The sequence below is a fragment of the Argentina anserina genome, chromosome 5 (assembly GCF_933775445.1).
Source record: "Argentina anserina chromosome 5, drPotAnse1.1, whole genome shotgun sequence".
Classification (NCBI taxonomy): domain Eukaryota; kingdom Viridiplantae; phylum Streptophyta; class Magnoliopsida; order Rosales; family Rosaceae; genus Argentina; species Argentina anserina.
Genome location: NC_065876.1, coordinates 21,487,232 through 21,506,493, shown reverse-complemented (window position 1 = coordinate 21,506,493; position 19,262 = coordinate 21,487,232). Strand labels below are relative to the sequence as shown.

The following is a 19,262-nucleotide window of genomic DNA, read 5'->3' as shown; positions in this document are numbered from 1 at the left end:
TTATAGACAAAATCCAAGCCAAATATCACAAAATAATTAATCTTAAATAGAAAGAATATCACATAAATTAACTTGGGTAGTTGGGTTGGTTTCTAAGATTTAATACTTACAATTGCAAGCTAAGTCTACGTCTGAGCTAATTAAATATACAAAGCTAAAATCAACCAACAACAAGAACAAAAACAAGAACAACAAGTAGTGAGATTGAAAGGAAGATATGAGCAGTTGTATTGTTATATATATCTACGGGTTTTTTTTGCCAAAATCTTCACATGGGTCCGTCCCTGCATGAAAGACATCTTTTCGGCGTTTCCTAACTTTGGTAGCGGTTTCCAATACCACACAAACACACGTCACTGTAACTGGAATCCAATTCATTGTACTAGTATGAATTCCAATTTTAGAATTCATAAGTATGTTAGAAGTGCCAAAATATGGGTTGCCACAAGTAAAAGAGCAAACTGTCATAAGATCTCACACTCAGTCACTCAGCTTGAACAACCGAACTCCTCCTTGATATACCTAACATCATTTGAGACTCCATCCTGAAAGGAAGTATAATTTGATAACTCAGTTTATAGCAACATCATAAAATTAATAAAAAAAATTCATATTTCATATATATGAAAAATAAATTTACAGTCAAGAGTATGTATTACCTCAAGTGATATTCTCTTAGAAATTTCAACAGCGCGTTCTTTAATTTCAGGAGACAATGCTTTGTGTATTGTTAAAAGAGAAGAAAAGAAATGGTTGAAGTAAATTTTTATTAATGTTGCACTATGAGCTTTATAGCTGCAGTGAGAATATTGAGACAACTCATATACAACCTATTACTACACATAAGAAAGTTTTACAACTCATACACAACCTATTACTACACATAAGGAAACTTTACAACTCATACACAACCTATTACAGATTTGTTTCTCAACACTCCCCCTCAAGTTGGAGAGTGGATGTCTTGCACTCCTAACTTGCGAATCATAGGAATAAAAATGTATTTCCCCAATGGTTTAGTGAGAACATCAGCTAGTTGATAGGCATAACTTACATGTCTTGTGACCACAGAATCATCTAGGATTTTGTCTCGGTTATAATAGCAGTTCATCTCAATGTGCCTTGTTCACTTATGAAAAACAGGATTGGCTGCAATGTGGAGTGTAGCCTTGTTGTCACAGAATAACAAAGCTGGCTCATGAAGCAACATGCTCAAATCCTTGAGTAATCAACGTAACCAAGTCAACTCACAACATGTGCCTATCATAGCTCGATATTCAGCCTCTAGTGAAGATAAAGACATTGTCTTTTGGCGCTTAAACTTCCAAGAGACCAAGGAAGATCCAAGAAAGACAAAGTATCCTGTTGTAGATCTTTTTGTAACCGGACATCCTGCCCAATCAGAATCACAATAGGCTCTCAACCTTAAATCATTGATGGAAGAAAAGAATAAACCTTGTCCTAGAGCACATTTCAAGTAACGTATCACCCTTAATGTTGCTTCCCAATGCGTCTTCCTAGGTTGATTCATGAACTTACTAAGGACATGGACGACATAGGTAATATCAGGACTGGATACAGTGAGATATATGAGCCGACCAATTAACCTCCTGTATTTCTTAGGGTCCTTGAGTAGATCATTACGCTCCGACAATTTCAAGCCTAATAATCCTGCATCTTCAATAGTCTCCAAGGCATATTTACGTTGATTGATAAAGATATCACGTTTCGAAGTTGAAACTTCGATGCCAAGAAAATACTTTAAGTCTCCAAGATCCTTGAGATGAAATTGACTATGCAAGAAAGTCTTAAGTGCGGCAATTGTCTCCAAGTCATTCCCAGTAATCAATATATCATCAATGTAAATCAAAAGTGCAATAAATAAATTCTCTTTCTTCTTAGTGAACAATGAATAATCAACTTTAGATTGAACATACCCGGCTGACTTTACTGCATCAGAAAACTTCTTAAACCACTACCTTGAAGCCTGTTTCAAACCATATAGAGACTTGTGCAATCAACATACCAGATTCTCCCTCTATCGCCGAAGACCTAGCGGAGGAGACATATATTTTCTCTGATAATTCACCATGAAGGAAAGCATTATTCACATCCAGTTGGTGTAATTTTCAACGACGAGCAACTGCTAAAGCTAAGAGACAACGAACGGTAGTAATTTTAGCACTAGGGAAAAAAGTCTCATAATAATCCACACATTCTAACTGAGTGAAACTCTTGGCAACCAATCGGGCTTTATAACGTTCAACATAGCCGTCTGCTTTGTGCTTGATCTTATATACCCAACGACAACTAATGGGAACTTTGCCAGCCGGAAGTGTTGTAAGAGTCCATGTGCCATTAGCCTCGAGGGCTTGCAATTCAGAAAGCATGGCTTGCTGCCATTCCGGATGAATAACTGCCTCAGAATAGGTGCGTCGCTCAATGACATGACTGATCTGAGCCAAGAAAGCCTGATGATGGGGCACACACCGATGGTAAGAGAGTTGGCTAGCCAACGGGTAACGAGTTCCTTTAGTCGGACCAGGCAACAAGAAAGACGACAGATCTGAGTGAATGGAGCGAACATAGTAATTGAGGTTGTCCGGTGGGTGCAACTGGCGGTTGGAGCGACGGAAGGGGATGAGTTCGCTGGTGGGCGGGGCGACTGATGTGGGCGGATCAGGCGGAGGCTGGGCAGAGGGTGGTGGACGGGGGGAGTATGTGCGGAACATAGGTGGTGGAGGCGGAGGTGGTGGCGGGGAAGATGAGGGAGAAGGCAGAGCTGTCGTGGATGGACACGAAGGAGAGAGAGGTGGTGAAGGTTGTGGCTCAAGCATGGCCATATCAAAAGTGAAGCCATCGATATCAGATGAAGGAAGGACCGGGTCGGGTTCGTGTGTTGGAGCAAAAATTGGGCCGGGTTGGTGGCCCAAAGGGTCTAAGGCTACATAAGGGGATATATCTTCATGGAATTTAACATCCCGACTGGTAAAAACATTTTTTGTAGACAAATCAGATAGCGTAAAAGCCTTTTGACCGACTAGATACCCGATAAAGAGGGATCGAGTAGCACGTTGATCGAACTTATGTGAAGGATGAACATTTGTGGCATAAGCTAGACACCCAAAAACATGAAGATGAGAAAAGGAAGGAGATTTGCAGTAGAGTAGTTCGAAAGGAGTTTTGAAGGAAAGAAGAGTTGTGGATAGCCTATTGATGATGTGAACAACTGTAAGTGCATAATCACCCCAAAATTGTGAGGGAATGTGATCTTGAAATTTTAATGCCTGAGCAACTTGGAGTATATGACGATGCTTACGTTCCACAACCCAATTTTGTTGAGGTGTGTAAACGCAAGAATGGTGGAAAACAACTCCATTATCAGAAAAGAAACGACGGAGTGAGATAAATTCAGCACCATTGTCAATGCAAATACTTTGAATGCGAGAGTCGAATTGCGTAAGAACATAGTTTAAAAAACGCTTTATGATAGGTTGTGTTTCACTCTTATGTCGCATTAGAAAAATCCAAGTGAAGGATGTTGATAATGACCCCAAATGTCACAATGAATAATTTCAAAAGGTTTATTTGAAGAAATTTTGCTATTATAGAAAGGTAAACGACTCTGCTTTGCCATAGGACATATGTGGCAAGCTTTATTTGATTGAAGGGAAAAATTCAGAAAATGTTTAACGATGAAACCTAAGCAAGGTGAAGACACATGTCCGAGCCTATTGTGCCAGAGATTGGTAGAGGATATAGAGAGGTTGTAGGTATACTGTTTGGTGGTGGAGGTAGGTTGGTTCATTGACTTCTCCGTCGCTAATGCCACTAAATAGTATAATCCATCACGTTGTTCACACAAACTAAGCATCCTCTTCGTAGTCAGATTCTGCAATATGCACCAATAAGGATAAAAAGTCACTGAACAATTCATGCCTTTTGTCAAACGACTAACTGACATCAAATCAACTTTAAATTTTGGCACAGATAACACATCATGGAGATAAAAATTAGAACTTAAGGGCAGTGATCCTTTTGTGACAATAACAACTTTATCCCCACTTGGTAATAAGATTGGAGGCAAGGAACATCAATTATCAGCATGAATTAATTCAGTTGATGATGAAATATGATCGGTTCCCCGCTATCGATGATCCAATTGCGGGAAGAAACCTTGGACAAACCTGGTTTAGTTACATCATTAGCTTTCGGAGTTGCATTGACATGAGAGTTGGAACTTGGAGACATACTACTAACGGTTGCCATAAATCGATTAAATTGGGCTTCAGATAGAGTCACTGAAGGCCCAATATGAGAACTTCCAATGCTAGAAATGTTGTTGGCAGATGGAACTCTAAAACCAGTGTTAAAATTCGACTTGGAAGTCTGTTGAGTTTGCTTCGCCTTTGGGTGACCAGGAGGATGCCGATCAGTTCAAAACAAGTCTGAACCCAATGTCCAGGGTCTCCACAGTAGACGCATTGAGGGCGGCCTCTCCCTGATCCTTGTTGCCGTTCTTGAGAACTGAATCTGCCAGAATGTGGTCGGGGATTTGGCTCAAATCTCCCCCTTCCCTGATTGAAATTGGGCCTGGTACCTTGTTCTTGATTTGTGAATCTGCCAGAGTTTCGGACCGCCATCGCCACACTACCGTTGGACTCGGCTGGATGTGTAGCACTGAGTAGACGCAGCTTCTCTTCTTGTGCAACAGCAGCGTAAGCTTTTCAGACTGTAGGCAAAGGGTTCGTCAAAAGAATCTGAATGCGAATAACACTGTAAGCATCGTTCAAACCCATCAGAAATTACATTAGTCTTTGTTGATCTCATTGGGAGCTGTGTGGAACCTCAGAATAGGAAGTCAATTCATCCCAAAAACCTTTCAGTTTTGTATAATAAGCTGAGATTGATTGTTGCTCTTGCTTATGACAAGCTATATCTTGCTGAATCTCAAACATTCGAGAGACATTACTTTTTGAAAATCGTTCATGTAAGTCTTCCCATACCTCTTGAGCCGAAGAGTAATAGGTGAGACTCTCAGCAATATCTTGAATGACAATGTTGGTGATGGTGATCCATTGTTGCACCAAGTCGTTGACCCGAGTCCATGTTTTGTAGCCATCTAGATCAGTCTTTTCTGAAGGAGACTCAATTGTGCTATTGATAAAACCAAGCTTGTTCTTGGAATTCAAAGCTCGGAGCATATCCCTCTTCAAACCATTGAAGTTGTTCCCATCCAAGACTTTAGTAATTAGGACCATGCCTGAATGATCAGAGGGATGAGTATAAAAGAGATCTGAGAGGGGAGATTAGATTTTGATAATTCTGTGGAATTGAGGGGAACAGATTTGCCTAGTGAAAGAACATCATCATCACCAGCCATGACGAATGATAGGAGAGGCTGCATGAGAAACTAAGATGCAACTTGGAAGAAATTAAGTTGCTACCTGCTGCTGATGAAATCTGTTGCCTGCTGCCTCTACTGTTGCTGCTGCTGAAAGGGTGTTGGTACTATGAATGTAAGAAAAGCAAGAGGAAACAGAGGAATCTCTGATACCATGTTAAAAGAGAAGAAAAGAAATGACTGAAGTGAATTGTTATTGATGTTGCACTATGAGCTTTATAGCTGCAGTGGGAATATTAAGACACTCATATACAACCTATTACTACACAAGAAAGCTTTACAACTCATACACAACATATTACTACACATAAGGAAACTTTACAACTCATACACAACCTATTACAATCAATGACATATTTGTTTCTCAACATGTATGACCGTTGCTAGCAAATTGGCTGCTTCTTCGATACTTTCGTCATCACTTTCTTCCGGAAGCAAATGGCTCCTTTTCCAGGGTTCTGGTGCTACTCCGAGCCAAAACATTCTTTCAGCCCCAATAAAACTGGTCTAGCATAAATGGACATAGTACATGCATTTGTGATGAATAACTTTTCAGAGTCTATGTCAAAGGAAGGAGAGAACAAGGAATAGAACTATGTCGACTCCTTTAGTGCTAGATTTATTTATGTATTTATTTTGGTTAATGATAATTCATAAATCAAGGGACAAGTCTGAATACAAGACCCGCACATACGCTGGGCCAACAGGAAATAATACAAAGAGCACGACTCACCAACTTGATCAAATTAGAAAGAGTGAAAGGAAGCCGACAACTCACTAATACATCGGTCAAAAACCCTACAACCAAAAGCATAAAAGCAACTATGCTAACAATTCTACCACACTCACCACTAAAGCTAGCTAATATTAACGTTGCCATCAACATTGGCAGCCAAAAGGTTGTAGAGTGCACTAAATCGGTGCGTAGAAGCCCGAATACCCTATGCCAATCTAAATCCAAGACACAGATTATATGGTAATCCACAAACAAAACATCATCATACCAACCACCATCGAAACTCAACACATGAAGGAGCTGAGCCTGACGAAAGAGAACCAAGAACTATAACCGTAACCATAACTGTAACCGTAACTGTAACCAAGAACCCTAACTCGACACATGAAGTGCTAAATTTATAGTTTCTCTGAGTTCATCATTTCTACAGCAGTTTTATACTTTGTGTATACATTATTTCTGTTTTCTTTTGCCGATTTTTCTTCATTACTACAATTGATACATTTGATGTCTTAATCAGATCAAAATTACATCAAAGTCCAAAGTATACGAAGAACTAAAAATAGAGTACTACAACAACTAACCTGTGGGATTCCTGCAAGTAGTCCTGCAGCAGTAGTTCCACTACTTCCATGTTTACAAGAAACATAAAACATAAAGTAAATAAACTGTTTGCTAAATATTCCAACAGTGTCAGGATCAACATGTTTTCAGTTATTGTCTAATCCTTTCAACTGGTATGGGCTTTTTCGTTTTAGTTATCTGAACTGGTCTAATTATGCAAATTACATAGTCTTTCCATCATATGCAGACCCCAGCATGGATGCACTGAATGAGGGCAGACTTGCTTTTGACATGTTAACTTTCCTGTGCCTAACATTGCCTAATATGCTGCCACAGTCCTCCAGTGAAGGAGACTCTGGAATTTCGACTTAAAACCGTTCCTTTACGACCCCTCTTGATCCACATCCACCATATTTCTCCCGTTATGTTCCCCATCCCTTCTCTCACCGTTTAATGGAATTATCAGCAATCAAAAAACTTTAGACCACAATTAACACCAAACATGGAATTATTCAAGGGGATTAGGTATAGCAGTAGAAACTTTTGTAAAGGAACGTTGTTCATTAGTTTGAAATATTACCTGAGAATTAAAACAGAGGTTGAAATAAAATCGGATAGCTAAGCGTTATTAAGGTAACATGGTGATAGAAAAGCAACAACTTTAGATTATTATTATCATCATTATTATTATTTTTTTACTTTTTTATTTTATTTTTTTGAAATGGAAATTCAGTTTAGTTTCATGAGGAAAGGTTTTCAGAAAAAGACTTTTCACTGCCATCAGTGTCATGTACAGGGGACAGCGGTGCTCTGGGTGCTGGAAGGCTGAAATTGAAATTTCCTAAAGTACTCCAGACAAAAAAAACATACAAACAAACAAAAGTACAGAAATTACAGGAAGAACATGCTTAGCTTACCTTCCCCCATGATGAATTGCGGCTGCACATCCAGAAAAAAGCCACGTGTACGGTACAGAACTGGTTGACAAGGTAAAGAAGATGTTACCCAAGAGAGGAAAAGATAATTGGTGCTGCTAATTATTTCATTTTTTGATCCTCAGATCCCCAAACACATTTTACTGATCCAAGCTTGTAAGTGAACCATGAAGGTGCTCAATTTATAAAATTTAGATCACTCCTAGGCTGTAAAGTAACTCAGTTTCTTTTATCAAATTTCATTTAAAGCATACAATTCATAGATGAGGTTCTCACCCAGAAAAGCAGAACAATCGTTCCTGGAAGAGAGATACACAATCATCATTAATCTGTTTGTGGGTCATGTGTGATGATGAATCAGTGGCAATAGCTCGGATTGCTGCATCTAAACGCTCGTGGCCAGCAGTAAAAAGGATAAAGCGATAACTTGTTATCCTGAGGACAGTTTCTAGAAGACGCAGAAATGCTTGAAAATTCTTCAAAAATCCCATGCTGCAAATACAAGGAGAGACCCGAAATTAGCACAGAAACAACATATAACAAGGTTACTGTACACTACAAACTAATCATATGCATTCACACAAGAGAAGTACCTCATTTAAGAAGCAGGAAAATAGCCACATATAAAGTATAATAAAAGGACTACAGCGTATTTTAATCAGTCAGTTCAGGCTCTGTAACCTGATAATCTTATACAGTAGTTCCACAAATTCAATATAGCAGTTGCAAATGAATCAAGCATAGGAACTTGCCTACCAATAGAATTCAGGCCAATAAAATCTGGTCGCATAGGCATAGGAGTCTCCAGAAAATATTGCAAATGGATATGAGCTGGGCACATCTTATCAGTTGTGTACAGATTCCCTGAAACGACAAGCCTTGAAATTTCGCTGCACTCCATACATGAGAACTGCCATGCATTAGGGAGAAACCAAAAGCCACAAACCCGAATGCTTGATGGCCAATAATCTGTCGAATGAAAACAACAGTGAGATATTATTATTAGTAATCATAAAACTCAACTTCTAAGCTTATGAAATATAGACTTTTGCCGATCATCATAGTTCCAAGAGTCATTCAAAATGGTTTAGGACGTTCAAACCATTTTGAATGACCCTTGGAACTATAATATTTTGCTGCAACAAGCTTTTGAGAAACATTTTTGAACCCAGACCAATATCTACTAAGCATTCTCTCATGTCTTATCTCAGATTCTCCAACAAAAAATATACTTCAAATGTGGTACGGAACCATTAGTAGAGATGTTTAAGTGAGACAAATTTTCATATCACTTAAGTGCATCTTATTCACTTATTGTACTTCATAGACAATTTTCTATTATTTATCAAGGGTGTAAAGGGCTGTAATAAGGCCAAGTGAAGCCATAAACATAACAGGATTTGAGAAGGTATTTTCAGGAGCATGATTTACTGCCTACTGGCATCATGTGTGAACAATCACTTTCACAATTGTACAACTATGCAACATCAACATTTGAAATCAAATAGATTAGCAGAAAAACATCTTTATGGCCAACACATAAATGTGAAAAGTTTTTCTAAAACTTGTAAAACTACGCACATGTATACCTGGGCACTCAACAACTTCCTTGCTAAAACCATACCTGTAACAAATTAGTAAAACAAAATTCAGAATAAGTATATGTGTGTATTTTATCCTCATACTCATGAAAATAGCAATACTATTCCAACAGAGTCTATCTGGAACTGTTATGTTTGTGTGTGTCTATATATATATAATAAGGGAACATATACTACAATTATGGAAGTCATGCAAGATAATAAGAGTCACCTTTGGTAGAATAGTTTCAGACAGGAAACCACAATCTACTTTGGTTGTATCAACTATGATAATGCTTCTTGTATCCATGTTTATATAATACCCTCACTTACGCCATGAATTTAAATGTCACTAGCACAGGATTTTTTCCAACAAACATTTAAACCCTACAGAGACCCACCTCTGTATTCCCCAAAAAACACTTGCATATCTATTTTTATGACCTATGTTACATGTTGTAACTCGGAAACATATTCTGCTTAAAATTCAACTTACAGAAGTCGGGGAGAGAGTGGCCTATCATGCCACATGGGGAGACCCGTTACTGGATCCTACATTGAAATTAAACTCAGTGGGATGAAACGTCTTATACAATCATGACATGTTGCATTAAAGAGAACTTAACCGTAAAAGGGCAAGGACTTAGATTCAAATTGTCACATCTCCAGGATCCCCAGTGTTCTGTGAAAAGAGGCCACATCCAGTGGATGACGTCTTCCCAGCAAACCTATGTGGGAATCACAAAATTAAATTGTTTCAAGTACAAAAGGTGAAAAATCACTAATCAATGATGCTGTACATGAATACCAATACAGGAGGGTTTTCAGGAAACAAACGTCACAGTTTTTCAGTTTATTTACGTTACAAACACTGAATAACTTGTATTCTAAAAAAATAAAATAAATAGAAGACAGTAACTACCTTGTCGTGAGATTCCTGCAGGTATTTATACAGGTATTGATATTCCTTTTTAAAATGGCGCTCAAACGATGAAGGTGCACTGAATGTAAAAAAAAAAAAACAAAGCAACTACAAATGATCAGAAAATTCCAAATGCTGAATTGTAAAGTTCGTCCACAGAGAGAGAGACAGAGACAGAGACAGAGAGACAGAGAGAGAGAGAGAGGTTCTTGCTTTAATTCCTGTACAAACTATAAAGAAACCACTGTTATCCCAGAAATTGGATACCGCAAATATAATGTAGTTGCTTTTAGACTTCATAAATACATTCGTACAATTACACATAAACATCAAGCAAGTATGATTTTCTTTATATGATATGACCACTGGGTATGTACTAGAATTCCATGTGCCCATTCATATGGTGAGATTTCTATAAAACAGGAGATTCCTGTGGGAAAAGGGTAGATTGCCAGGAAATTAGTCACAGCATATATTTGCCCAAGATCTGAGTAAAGTAAAGTAAAGTTTTAACTGTATGGAACAACATAAGGAGCAGCAACCATGCAGCGGACATGGAAAAGCTCTGCAAGACTCCAGCCTTCCTAGATCATCATACAAAAAACCCGGTGTTGTTACTACATGATCAAACATACTGTGAATTTGCAACTGGTAGTGATACAAATCCAGGTACATATGATGTTCACAGTATATAACCTCACATTAAATATTCTACCCCCATATATAAGATTACAACTCTTCACCCATTACCAATTTCCTTTCTGGGTTGGCCACAACATTCTAACTTAAACATGTTATTCAAGTAGCAAACATCAACATGTGATGAGCAAGTTGGCCACACATGCTCCACATACCACTTACCACATATGAGGGGAATGCTTAAGCATACAAGAACCCCGAATTGTGTATTCATAGAGTTTTGAAACTTATATGATCTCAGCCAGCTCCAATCTCCATTTATAGGCCATATGTTTTTTCATTTTCGGGCAGGAAGCCCTAACCTAAAGGAGTTTTGAACAAGACATGCAGATGTCTTCCATTTCTTTGTGGTCTGACACAAAGAAGTTCACTGACATAGGCACTGTAAGCTATGCATTTGTACTGACACAGGGCACCAGAAGTTGTACTTCAAATCAGATAATTCCACAAATATTTTATCATCTTTGTATCTAACATCATATTGCACAGATTTTAAAAACATTATGCTCTATACTTGGCTTTTTCTATGCCACTTAAGTATCAATCAATGAAGGAGATAATACTGATTGACAATAAAAAAAAAACATTACGAAGGGAAGTGTACCAGAGCAAAGAAATTTATCACAATGAAATCACCATCCATGCTTGGGCCTGATCCAAATATCATTTCAACTACTGATAAATATTCTTTTCTATGTTCTCCGGAAAACAAATGCTTCTGCTGCAGCGAAAGTGGCAACTCTACAAGGCCTGGTAAAGCAAGAGGTTCAGTGAGATGTTGGCAAAAGTTCTATCTAACTATTTCTCAAACAAATGCTATTATATTGAGAACTGGAGAGAACAATGAGGAAGAGAGTAATTTGAACCTGTAGTATCATGTTTCTGATGGATTGAGAGAACAGGTGGTGATGAAATTGAAACATAGTAAACCTGCTTCTCAGCCAAGTGACAACGCAAGCTCTACACGACAACCAGCAAATGAAAATGCTGAACAATATGGCTCAACAGCATATTAAAGAAAAATATTGTATATGCATGGACCACATAAGATTAAATAATATGCACATCAATGTAAACATTTTGTTGGGTAGGAAGAGCTGCTGGTTCTTCTGTTGTTGGTCATATTATTAATGCAAGTGATAATAATTAAACTGCTAATAACTTGCCTTGCAACCTGTCAATTAGGATGATATAATCAGGCAATGATGAACCCAAAGATTCAGGATTGAAGCAGTTTCCTTTTTTTGGCCCCAACAAAAGAAATATTCAGTTTTTTATTCATTTAAGTAAATCCATATAAACAAGAGCTCCATTTCTTAATTAAAACTCAGCAGAAGCTGGTATATGTTAATTGAGTAAATGTAGTAGTTCACCAAGATAGTAAAGCTGAAGAAAGTACAAGCTCCAATAAGTGTCAAGACCTTCAGTATCACGGGATAAAATCATAAATTCCTGTAATTCAACTATGAACCTGCATTTGAGCCCTACAATCTCCCTATCTATTGTTGAACAAACTTCAATATGTACCCGTATCAAAAGACCGTCTCTAGAACTCGAAGCATCGGGTTCATATGACAAGGTCTGTGTTATATGTGAACACGAAAGCAGCAGAATCTAGATTCCTAGTAATGCACATGTAATTTTTTGTGTTATATGCTATTTCATTTGAGTTCGAAGGAGAGTACAATGCAGAGTTGTGTGAGCGATAAATGGGACAAATGCAGTGGCTTAACTCTGAGAAAAACAAGAGTTCTATTCATGGGTCGTCTCGGATTGGTGTTGGCTTATTCCCGTAAACAAATGTCAATACAAATACAGCAAATGAGTAAAGATCAGGGACTCTGCAACTGCTTTGTGACATTGAAGTCCCAAAAGATTGTTCTTAGGTAATCCTAGATGAATGGCCATACAGCAAATAAGAATCTCTAGACCTTGTAACTTGGGACAAGAGAGTTCAAAAGTAAACCTGATGAGCTGAATGTGTGATAAAAACAACTTGGTACTGTCTCTTGTCGCAAGCAAACGCCGACGCAATGGCCTGAAAAAAAACGGAAAGAGAGAATCAAGATGCTTTATGGTTTTAAACCTATGTTGCACGGACACGGACACAGATACGGCGACACGACACGGCGCAACACGGCGACACGGAAAAACCTAAAAACAGAGGATCCGACACGGCTTCAACACGGCAAATAAAATATATATATTTATATATTAAATATATAAAAAGATACTAAAATTTGACATAAGGATAATCTTATTAACAAAATAGTGTTCTAAATCCATTACAAATAACAATCAAATAACTTCAAATAGATTTAGTAAGTGCAAATGAAGAGATGTTCATAAATGACATATGCAATAGCCACAATAGACAGCAACTTTGGAGTTTGGACGTTTGGGCAACAACTTTGCACCTTCAACAATGCAACACCTAATACACAATAAGAGTTTGTCATTCCATAATCAATCTAAACATCTTAATCATTCCATAATAATTGAAATAATAGAGAATATATAGCTAAGAATTTACCTACTAATCACCTTCAATAGTCCATCTCATCATTAACAAGCATCCTCTCTAATGCCGGTTCATCAAGAGACAATTCTGCAAGCTCAAGCACATCATCATTAATCCCCGGTTCCATAGACTCATGACCATCTCCCGTAAGATCCCACATTGAGTCCCTATCTTTATAATAGGTAGGCTCGGCCCTTGCCAAAAGTCGAAGATTTGTATGAACATACACCAAATCTTGAGCTCTTTTTGGTTCCAACTTGTTCCTCTTCAAACCTTGTATGAAACTATATGTACTCCAATTCCTTTCGCAACAAGAAGATGAACAAGGTTGATTAAGCAACCTCAAAGCCAAAGATTGGAGTCTTGGTGTAGAAGCTCCATAGGAGGCCCACCAAATTAGAGGCTCAAAATAAAACTTGTTTTCCAAAGCATCCGGTCTTTAGTAATCACCCATGTTCAATGAAAAATATCCATATTCTTCCATCACTTTATTACGAACTTGCGGATCCGGATAGAGCTTGATAAGACATCTCCTCCTCTCATTGGTGAGCTCGGTATCTCTATGTGGAGCAACCCGATTAGGATCCTCTTCAAGCCATTGAGAGCTATAATACTTTGGGTTCAAAGAGTGAGCCATGCAATGAAGTGAGGTGGAACTCTTAGTCCACCGAGCAATCAAGGTGGAGTACACCACATCATAAAATCTTGATGCATCACAATGAATTGATAAGACATTGGCAAACTCGGGAGTATAAATTGCCTTCTTCACTTTCTCTATCATTGTATCCCACCACTCGTAAACCAAGTGAAGACAAGGCTTATCCAAATCGGCCATCCTTATCATCTCATATATAGGTGACATAAATGCAATCATGAAATCAATTTGCTCCCACAAGGTGTCACTCAATAGCATTTCCTTCACCGCTCTTGCCTTCTTAACATCATCTTCTCTATACATGTCCCATCTTGGACTAATCACCATTTGTTGCATGCCATTCTTCACATCTCTAAACCTTTTAAGCATCACATAATGAGAAGCAAATCTTGTCTCGGCAACTTGGAGCAACTTCAAGGCACAATTATCATTATACATGGACAAACGCATGTTATGGTTCACGATAAAATTCTTTATGAACCAAACATCATTGCAAACATCCATAAGCCACCCCAACTCTTTTTCCACATTCTCCCCGGGTAGATAAGCTTTAGCTTTCAAAGTATCTTTCAAAACAAGATTGAGTGTATGTACCACACATGGTGTCCAAAATATGTGTGGATGTGCCTCTTCAACCATTGCACCAGCAGCAGCACAAACAGGCGCATTATCCGTCACCACTTGAACCACATTTTCCGAACCAATCTCATTGATGGATGCCAAAAGCAATTTTGAAATTTCAGTTTTGTCTTTGGTCGTCCCATCACAATTGACCGCTCTCAACATCATAGCCTTGTTTGTAGCAGCAACCATCATATTGATTAATGGCCTCTTTTGGCCATCAGTCCACCCATCGGAACACAAGCTCACACCGGTCTCTTTCCATGTCTTCTTCACAGGTTCCAATGTCCGCTCAACATGACGCCTCTCATTATAAAGTAGTGTGGTCCTCAAAGCATTGTACCCTGGAGGAACATAACCCGGAATATTGCTAGCACGGGTGTAAGAGCTTCGGTAGAGAGGATTCCTTGCAACATTGAACGATAGTCCACTACTGTAAAACAATCTCGCAATCTCAGCATCACATTGTTGCCTATCTTCAATCTTGAAAGCTTTGGCTAGTTGTGGACTCACTCTTCTCTTTTTTGCTTCATCATCCCTCTCCATCAATGGAAAATAGCTTGAACCACTTCTGGAAAAACTAGAAGAGGGAGGCAAAGGAACCTTATTAGGAGCCCTCTCTCGCAATTGCTGCGCACACCAATCAAGAAGTTGTTGCATCTCTTGCATTTTTGCTTGTGTGACTTTGGTGCAAGGCTTGATCCCTTTTCTTGGATTTTAAGCAAATGAGCCTCGACTCTAGAATGTGACCCATTGAATCTCTTTTCGCAAAAACTACAAGTGAAACTCACATTTCCTCCTCCTGCTCTTGCAACACCGTTGGCATCAACAACTATATCCTTAGTGACATATTTCCAAAGTGGCGCAGATAAATTTTCCTCCACATTTGAATCGACACTAGGTTCTGTAGATGCTGCTGAAGTACTCATCCTGTGCAATTGAATCACAATATACAAACTTTACACCACATACCGTAAGTCCATTTTTAATCTAACACATATATAAGTCCATGCATAAATTGATTGAACAAAGATGGAGAATTCTCAGTCTAACACATAAAAAAATTGAACCATAGGTCATCATAACATCACATATATATATATATATATATATAGTATATAAGTAACCAATAAATCCAACAAGGTTCATTAATTTCCAGATAAGTATATTAGTATACTAATCAAAATAAGGAATCTATTCGACAAACTATGTCAACTATACAGCACCTTATGAATCCCAGAATCTAAGGTATGATACCCTTAACAAATGCAGCAGTAAGAATGCTAAGAATGAGAAAAGGAACTCCAGAAGAGTGGCTCCAGTATCTACCGAACCCTTCTTCAATGCCATAACAACAATAGATTGTTATCAAATGTACTTGCTCATTCTTGGTGCTGAAGTCTCCTAAAGCACTTCAACATTCTATTGATAACATTGCCTAATAGACATTATGTATAGTAATTACATGTCTGACTTTGTATTAACAGCCAATGTCATTTTCGTGTATAGTAACTGGCTACATCTTGTTGATAAAGGAATTAAAAGTTGTATACTTGCAGATATATTTTAGAAACAATAATCTTACTGAATATAAAATTTTCCTCTATGTTCGAGCTATATGGAATCGCTTAACATTATCTGAGGAAATCAGATGCAAAATCTGCTAACTTGTGATGAAGAATGATTTCTATTCATATAACAATATATTCAGTATCTACTCAGAAATATTCTATCCAACACTAGTACGAGGCAGGGTTCAGGAAAATTGGAGGCATGATTCATGAGAAAGTGGATCTAAAAATATTAGAAAAACTGATAAAGCATTAGGTGTAGCTTACTTTGAGACTTTGAATGCAGTCCTGGTGTTTTTGAATATTGGTGTACTTGTCCTCCTATGTTTGCTTAAACCTGATAAATACAGAGAATAAACTTCAGTACTGGGAAATGTATGTATACAAGCTTTTTCTCACCTCATACCTTATTCGACAAACTGTGAAATTACAGCACCTTATGAATCCCAGAATCTATCTTTTCTTTCATTTCTCAGCATTCAAACAAAATAGCAATGCACATTGAAATGCTAGACACAAATCAAAATACCAAATTCAGAAAAAACGATCCAGAAAACAAAAGGGTAGCTGGAACTTTACCTGGATTAGAAAAACCAGAACCCAATTTGCGCAGAACCAATTCAGATCAGCGAGATATAGACACCCAATTGGCCAGAAAGGCAGAAACAAATGGGTTTGTGTCCAAAACTGAAAGAAGAAGAAGAAGGGTTTGAGGTCGGAGGCTGGAGAGGTTGAAAGATGAAAAGAAAAAGAAAGAATTACTTATAGATATGAGGTCGGAGGCTGGAGAGGTCGCCGGTCTGAGGTCGTCGGTCGGAGCTGGAGGCTGGGTTCGGCTTGTGGTCGCTGGGTTCAGCTTTTCTCACTCTGGGAACTATTTGGGAAGAATGGGAAGAATGAGAGAAGTGCGGCTCCCTCTGCAAAGGAAGAATGAGAACCATTTTTTTTTAAATCGTGATGTGGCGTGTCGAAACCGTGTCGAGAAATGGTCAACGTGTCGCAACCGTGTCGAAAATGTTTGACTTTTCGGACACGCCACGTGGCGTGTCAGATGCCGTGTCGGGCCGTGTCGGTACGTATCGGCGTGTCGGGGAGCGTCCGACGCTCCGACACTCCATGGTTAGAGGTGTCCGTGCATCATAGTTTTAAACGGAAAGAGTGAGTGAGTGAGTGTAATAAAACGACCACTTACAGCAATTGGAAAGACATCGCCTTTGGTACCGAAGGCCATGAACACTGCAATGGGCTTCGTATTCTCCGACTTAATCTCCATTACTCCTGCGGAGTTGGAATCCCTTTTGAATTTCTGTGTCCTACTAGTCCTATGGTCTGCAGTCTGCCCGTTAATTAATTTATTCGGTATGATCAGAATGTAATTGGTTTGATTACTAAAATACCCTTTTCACTGGAGAGTCAACGAGTTCATCAGCTCAAGTTTGCAATCTTTCCTATTTGTTTAGCTGGTTGCCCCAATTGAAAAGTAATGTTTAATCAATAGTTAATTGGTCCCTACAGTAATTTATCAATAGTTAATTAATTCAATATATATATATATATATATTACATGATGTATGCCTACTTGCATATCTGTCACATGATGAATGAAAACATACAATTTTGTACATGAAGTTCTCATTTGTAGGAAGACTTTACAATGAGAACCCCTAAATTGAGGACTAGTTGGAGGATTTTTTTTCATTTCACCCATTTTCCGATCTCACATTCATATCTCATCCGTTTATTTTTTAGATATTTACGAGTAGATCATCCGTGCAAATTTTCATCAAAGTTGAAAATTACTAACGCATTCATAACTGCAATTCACCAATTAAGTACTTTTTTTTAATAAAGTGTTGGTGCGGCTTCCCCTAAGCCTTCATTAATGAAGTTGTCGAATACAAGAAGGAACGTGAAACTTGAACCCCTGATTACAAAGACCTTAAATAATATCAGAAGTCTCTATAAATAAGTACTCAACAAAGCACCAACTAGCAAAACGTACTACTCTAATGACGACTCTATTTGCTTTGTCACAGCGATGACATAATTGAAAGATCACTAGATAGGTAACTCGATTACACATCCTAATGTCCAATATTGCATCTTTCCTACTATGTTGCCGCTATAAAATAAATCAAACGACACTTAGTTTCATCCTGCCACTAGGAAGTTGCTAACATTCCACCACCACCAACCATTCGACCACCAAACCCATGCTCCCCCCACCATGCATGTCGTCTTAATCAAATTCAAGCACAACTTCTGAAGACAAATCAAACCACTCCAAACCAGCCTAAGGAAGGTAGATTTCAGCACCGCCCATAACCGGCGTCACTCTCAGGTGACCTCCAACTCCCCGACGCCGCCTCAAACCACCCACCAAGAAGAACGCTCTCATCAAGAAACGACAACCTCCCTATCTCCCTACCACATACCCACTGTTGTCCATCCATTTCACACCATTTGAGAGCCTTCGATCGTGACACCATCACCCTGTAGCAGCTCCTCCGGCTGGATCCTATTCGATGGGACATGAGATCCCTTCTTCTGGCCCATCCGACAACGACACCGTGAAGGCGCACCGCCGGACAGAGCATGTAACTCACATTTTGTTGTTTTTCTCACCAATTAAGTACTTAAAATATCTCATGTTTGATAATTTTGATTCGTTCATGGTCCTCATTTGAATATACTATGTAATTTGAAAGAAATCCTAGGTAAATCTAGGGCTGGGCATAGGCCCGGGCCCGGCCCGGTTGTAGTGTGACGGGCCGGATTTTTTTCTAAAAAAATCAGGGCCCGGGTAAAACCCGACCCGGGTCAATTAATTGCAAGGCCTGGGTAAAACCCGGACCGGTAACATCCGGGCCGAGCTCGCCCGGTTTTCTGGGCCTAACTCTGTTTTTGGCTAGTTGGCGGCGAATCGGCAGTGCGAGGCGATGACAATGGGAATCATGGGATTGGAATTAGTTAAGTTTAAGGTTATTTGGTTATGTTCCAGTGTCATTGTATCTATTCTATAAGTTTATGATCACTTACGAAAGCCAATTACAT

General features: G+C 38.7%; 1 protein-coding gene and 1 long non-coding RNA gene across 2 annotated transcripts; both read right to left on the bottom strand.

Moving 5' to 3' along the window:
* Positions 1 to 488: 488 nt before the first annotated feature.
* Positions 489 to 17,481, bottom strand: LOC126796090 (sterol 3-beta-glucosyltransferase). The gene is given in 17 exon segments (XM_050522854.1): positions 489 to 545; positions 660 to 724; positions 5,776 to 5,896; positions 5,898 to 5,929; positions 6,721 to 6,764; positions 7,622 to 7,681; positions 7,916 to 8,131; positions 8,392 to 8,608; positions 9,229 to 9,263; positions 9,716 to 9,771; positions 9,846 to 9,947; positions 10,139 to 10,226; positions 10,661 to 10,725; positions 11,445 to 11,581; positions 11,707 to 11,800; positions 12,807 to 12,878; positions 17,401 to 17,481. Coding segments are annotated over 17 exon segments (1,542 nt in total).
* Positions 13,080 to 13,971, bottom strand: LOC126796094 (uncharacterized). Its single transcript, XR_007672292.1, has 2 exons — positions 13,374 to 13,971; positions 13,080 to 13,274 (listed from the first exon to the last, which is right to left on the bottom strand). It is a non-coding gene; the product is annotated as an uncharacterized LOC126796094 (long non-coding RNA).
* Positions 17,482 to 19,262: the final 1,781 nt, after the last annotated feature.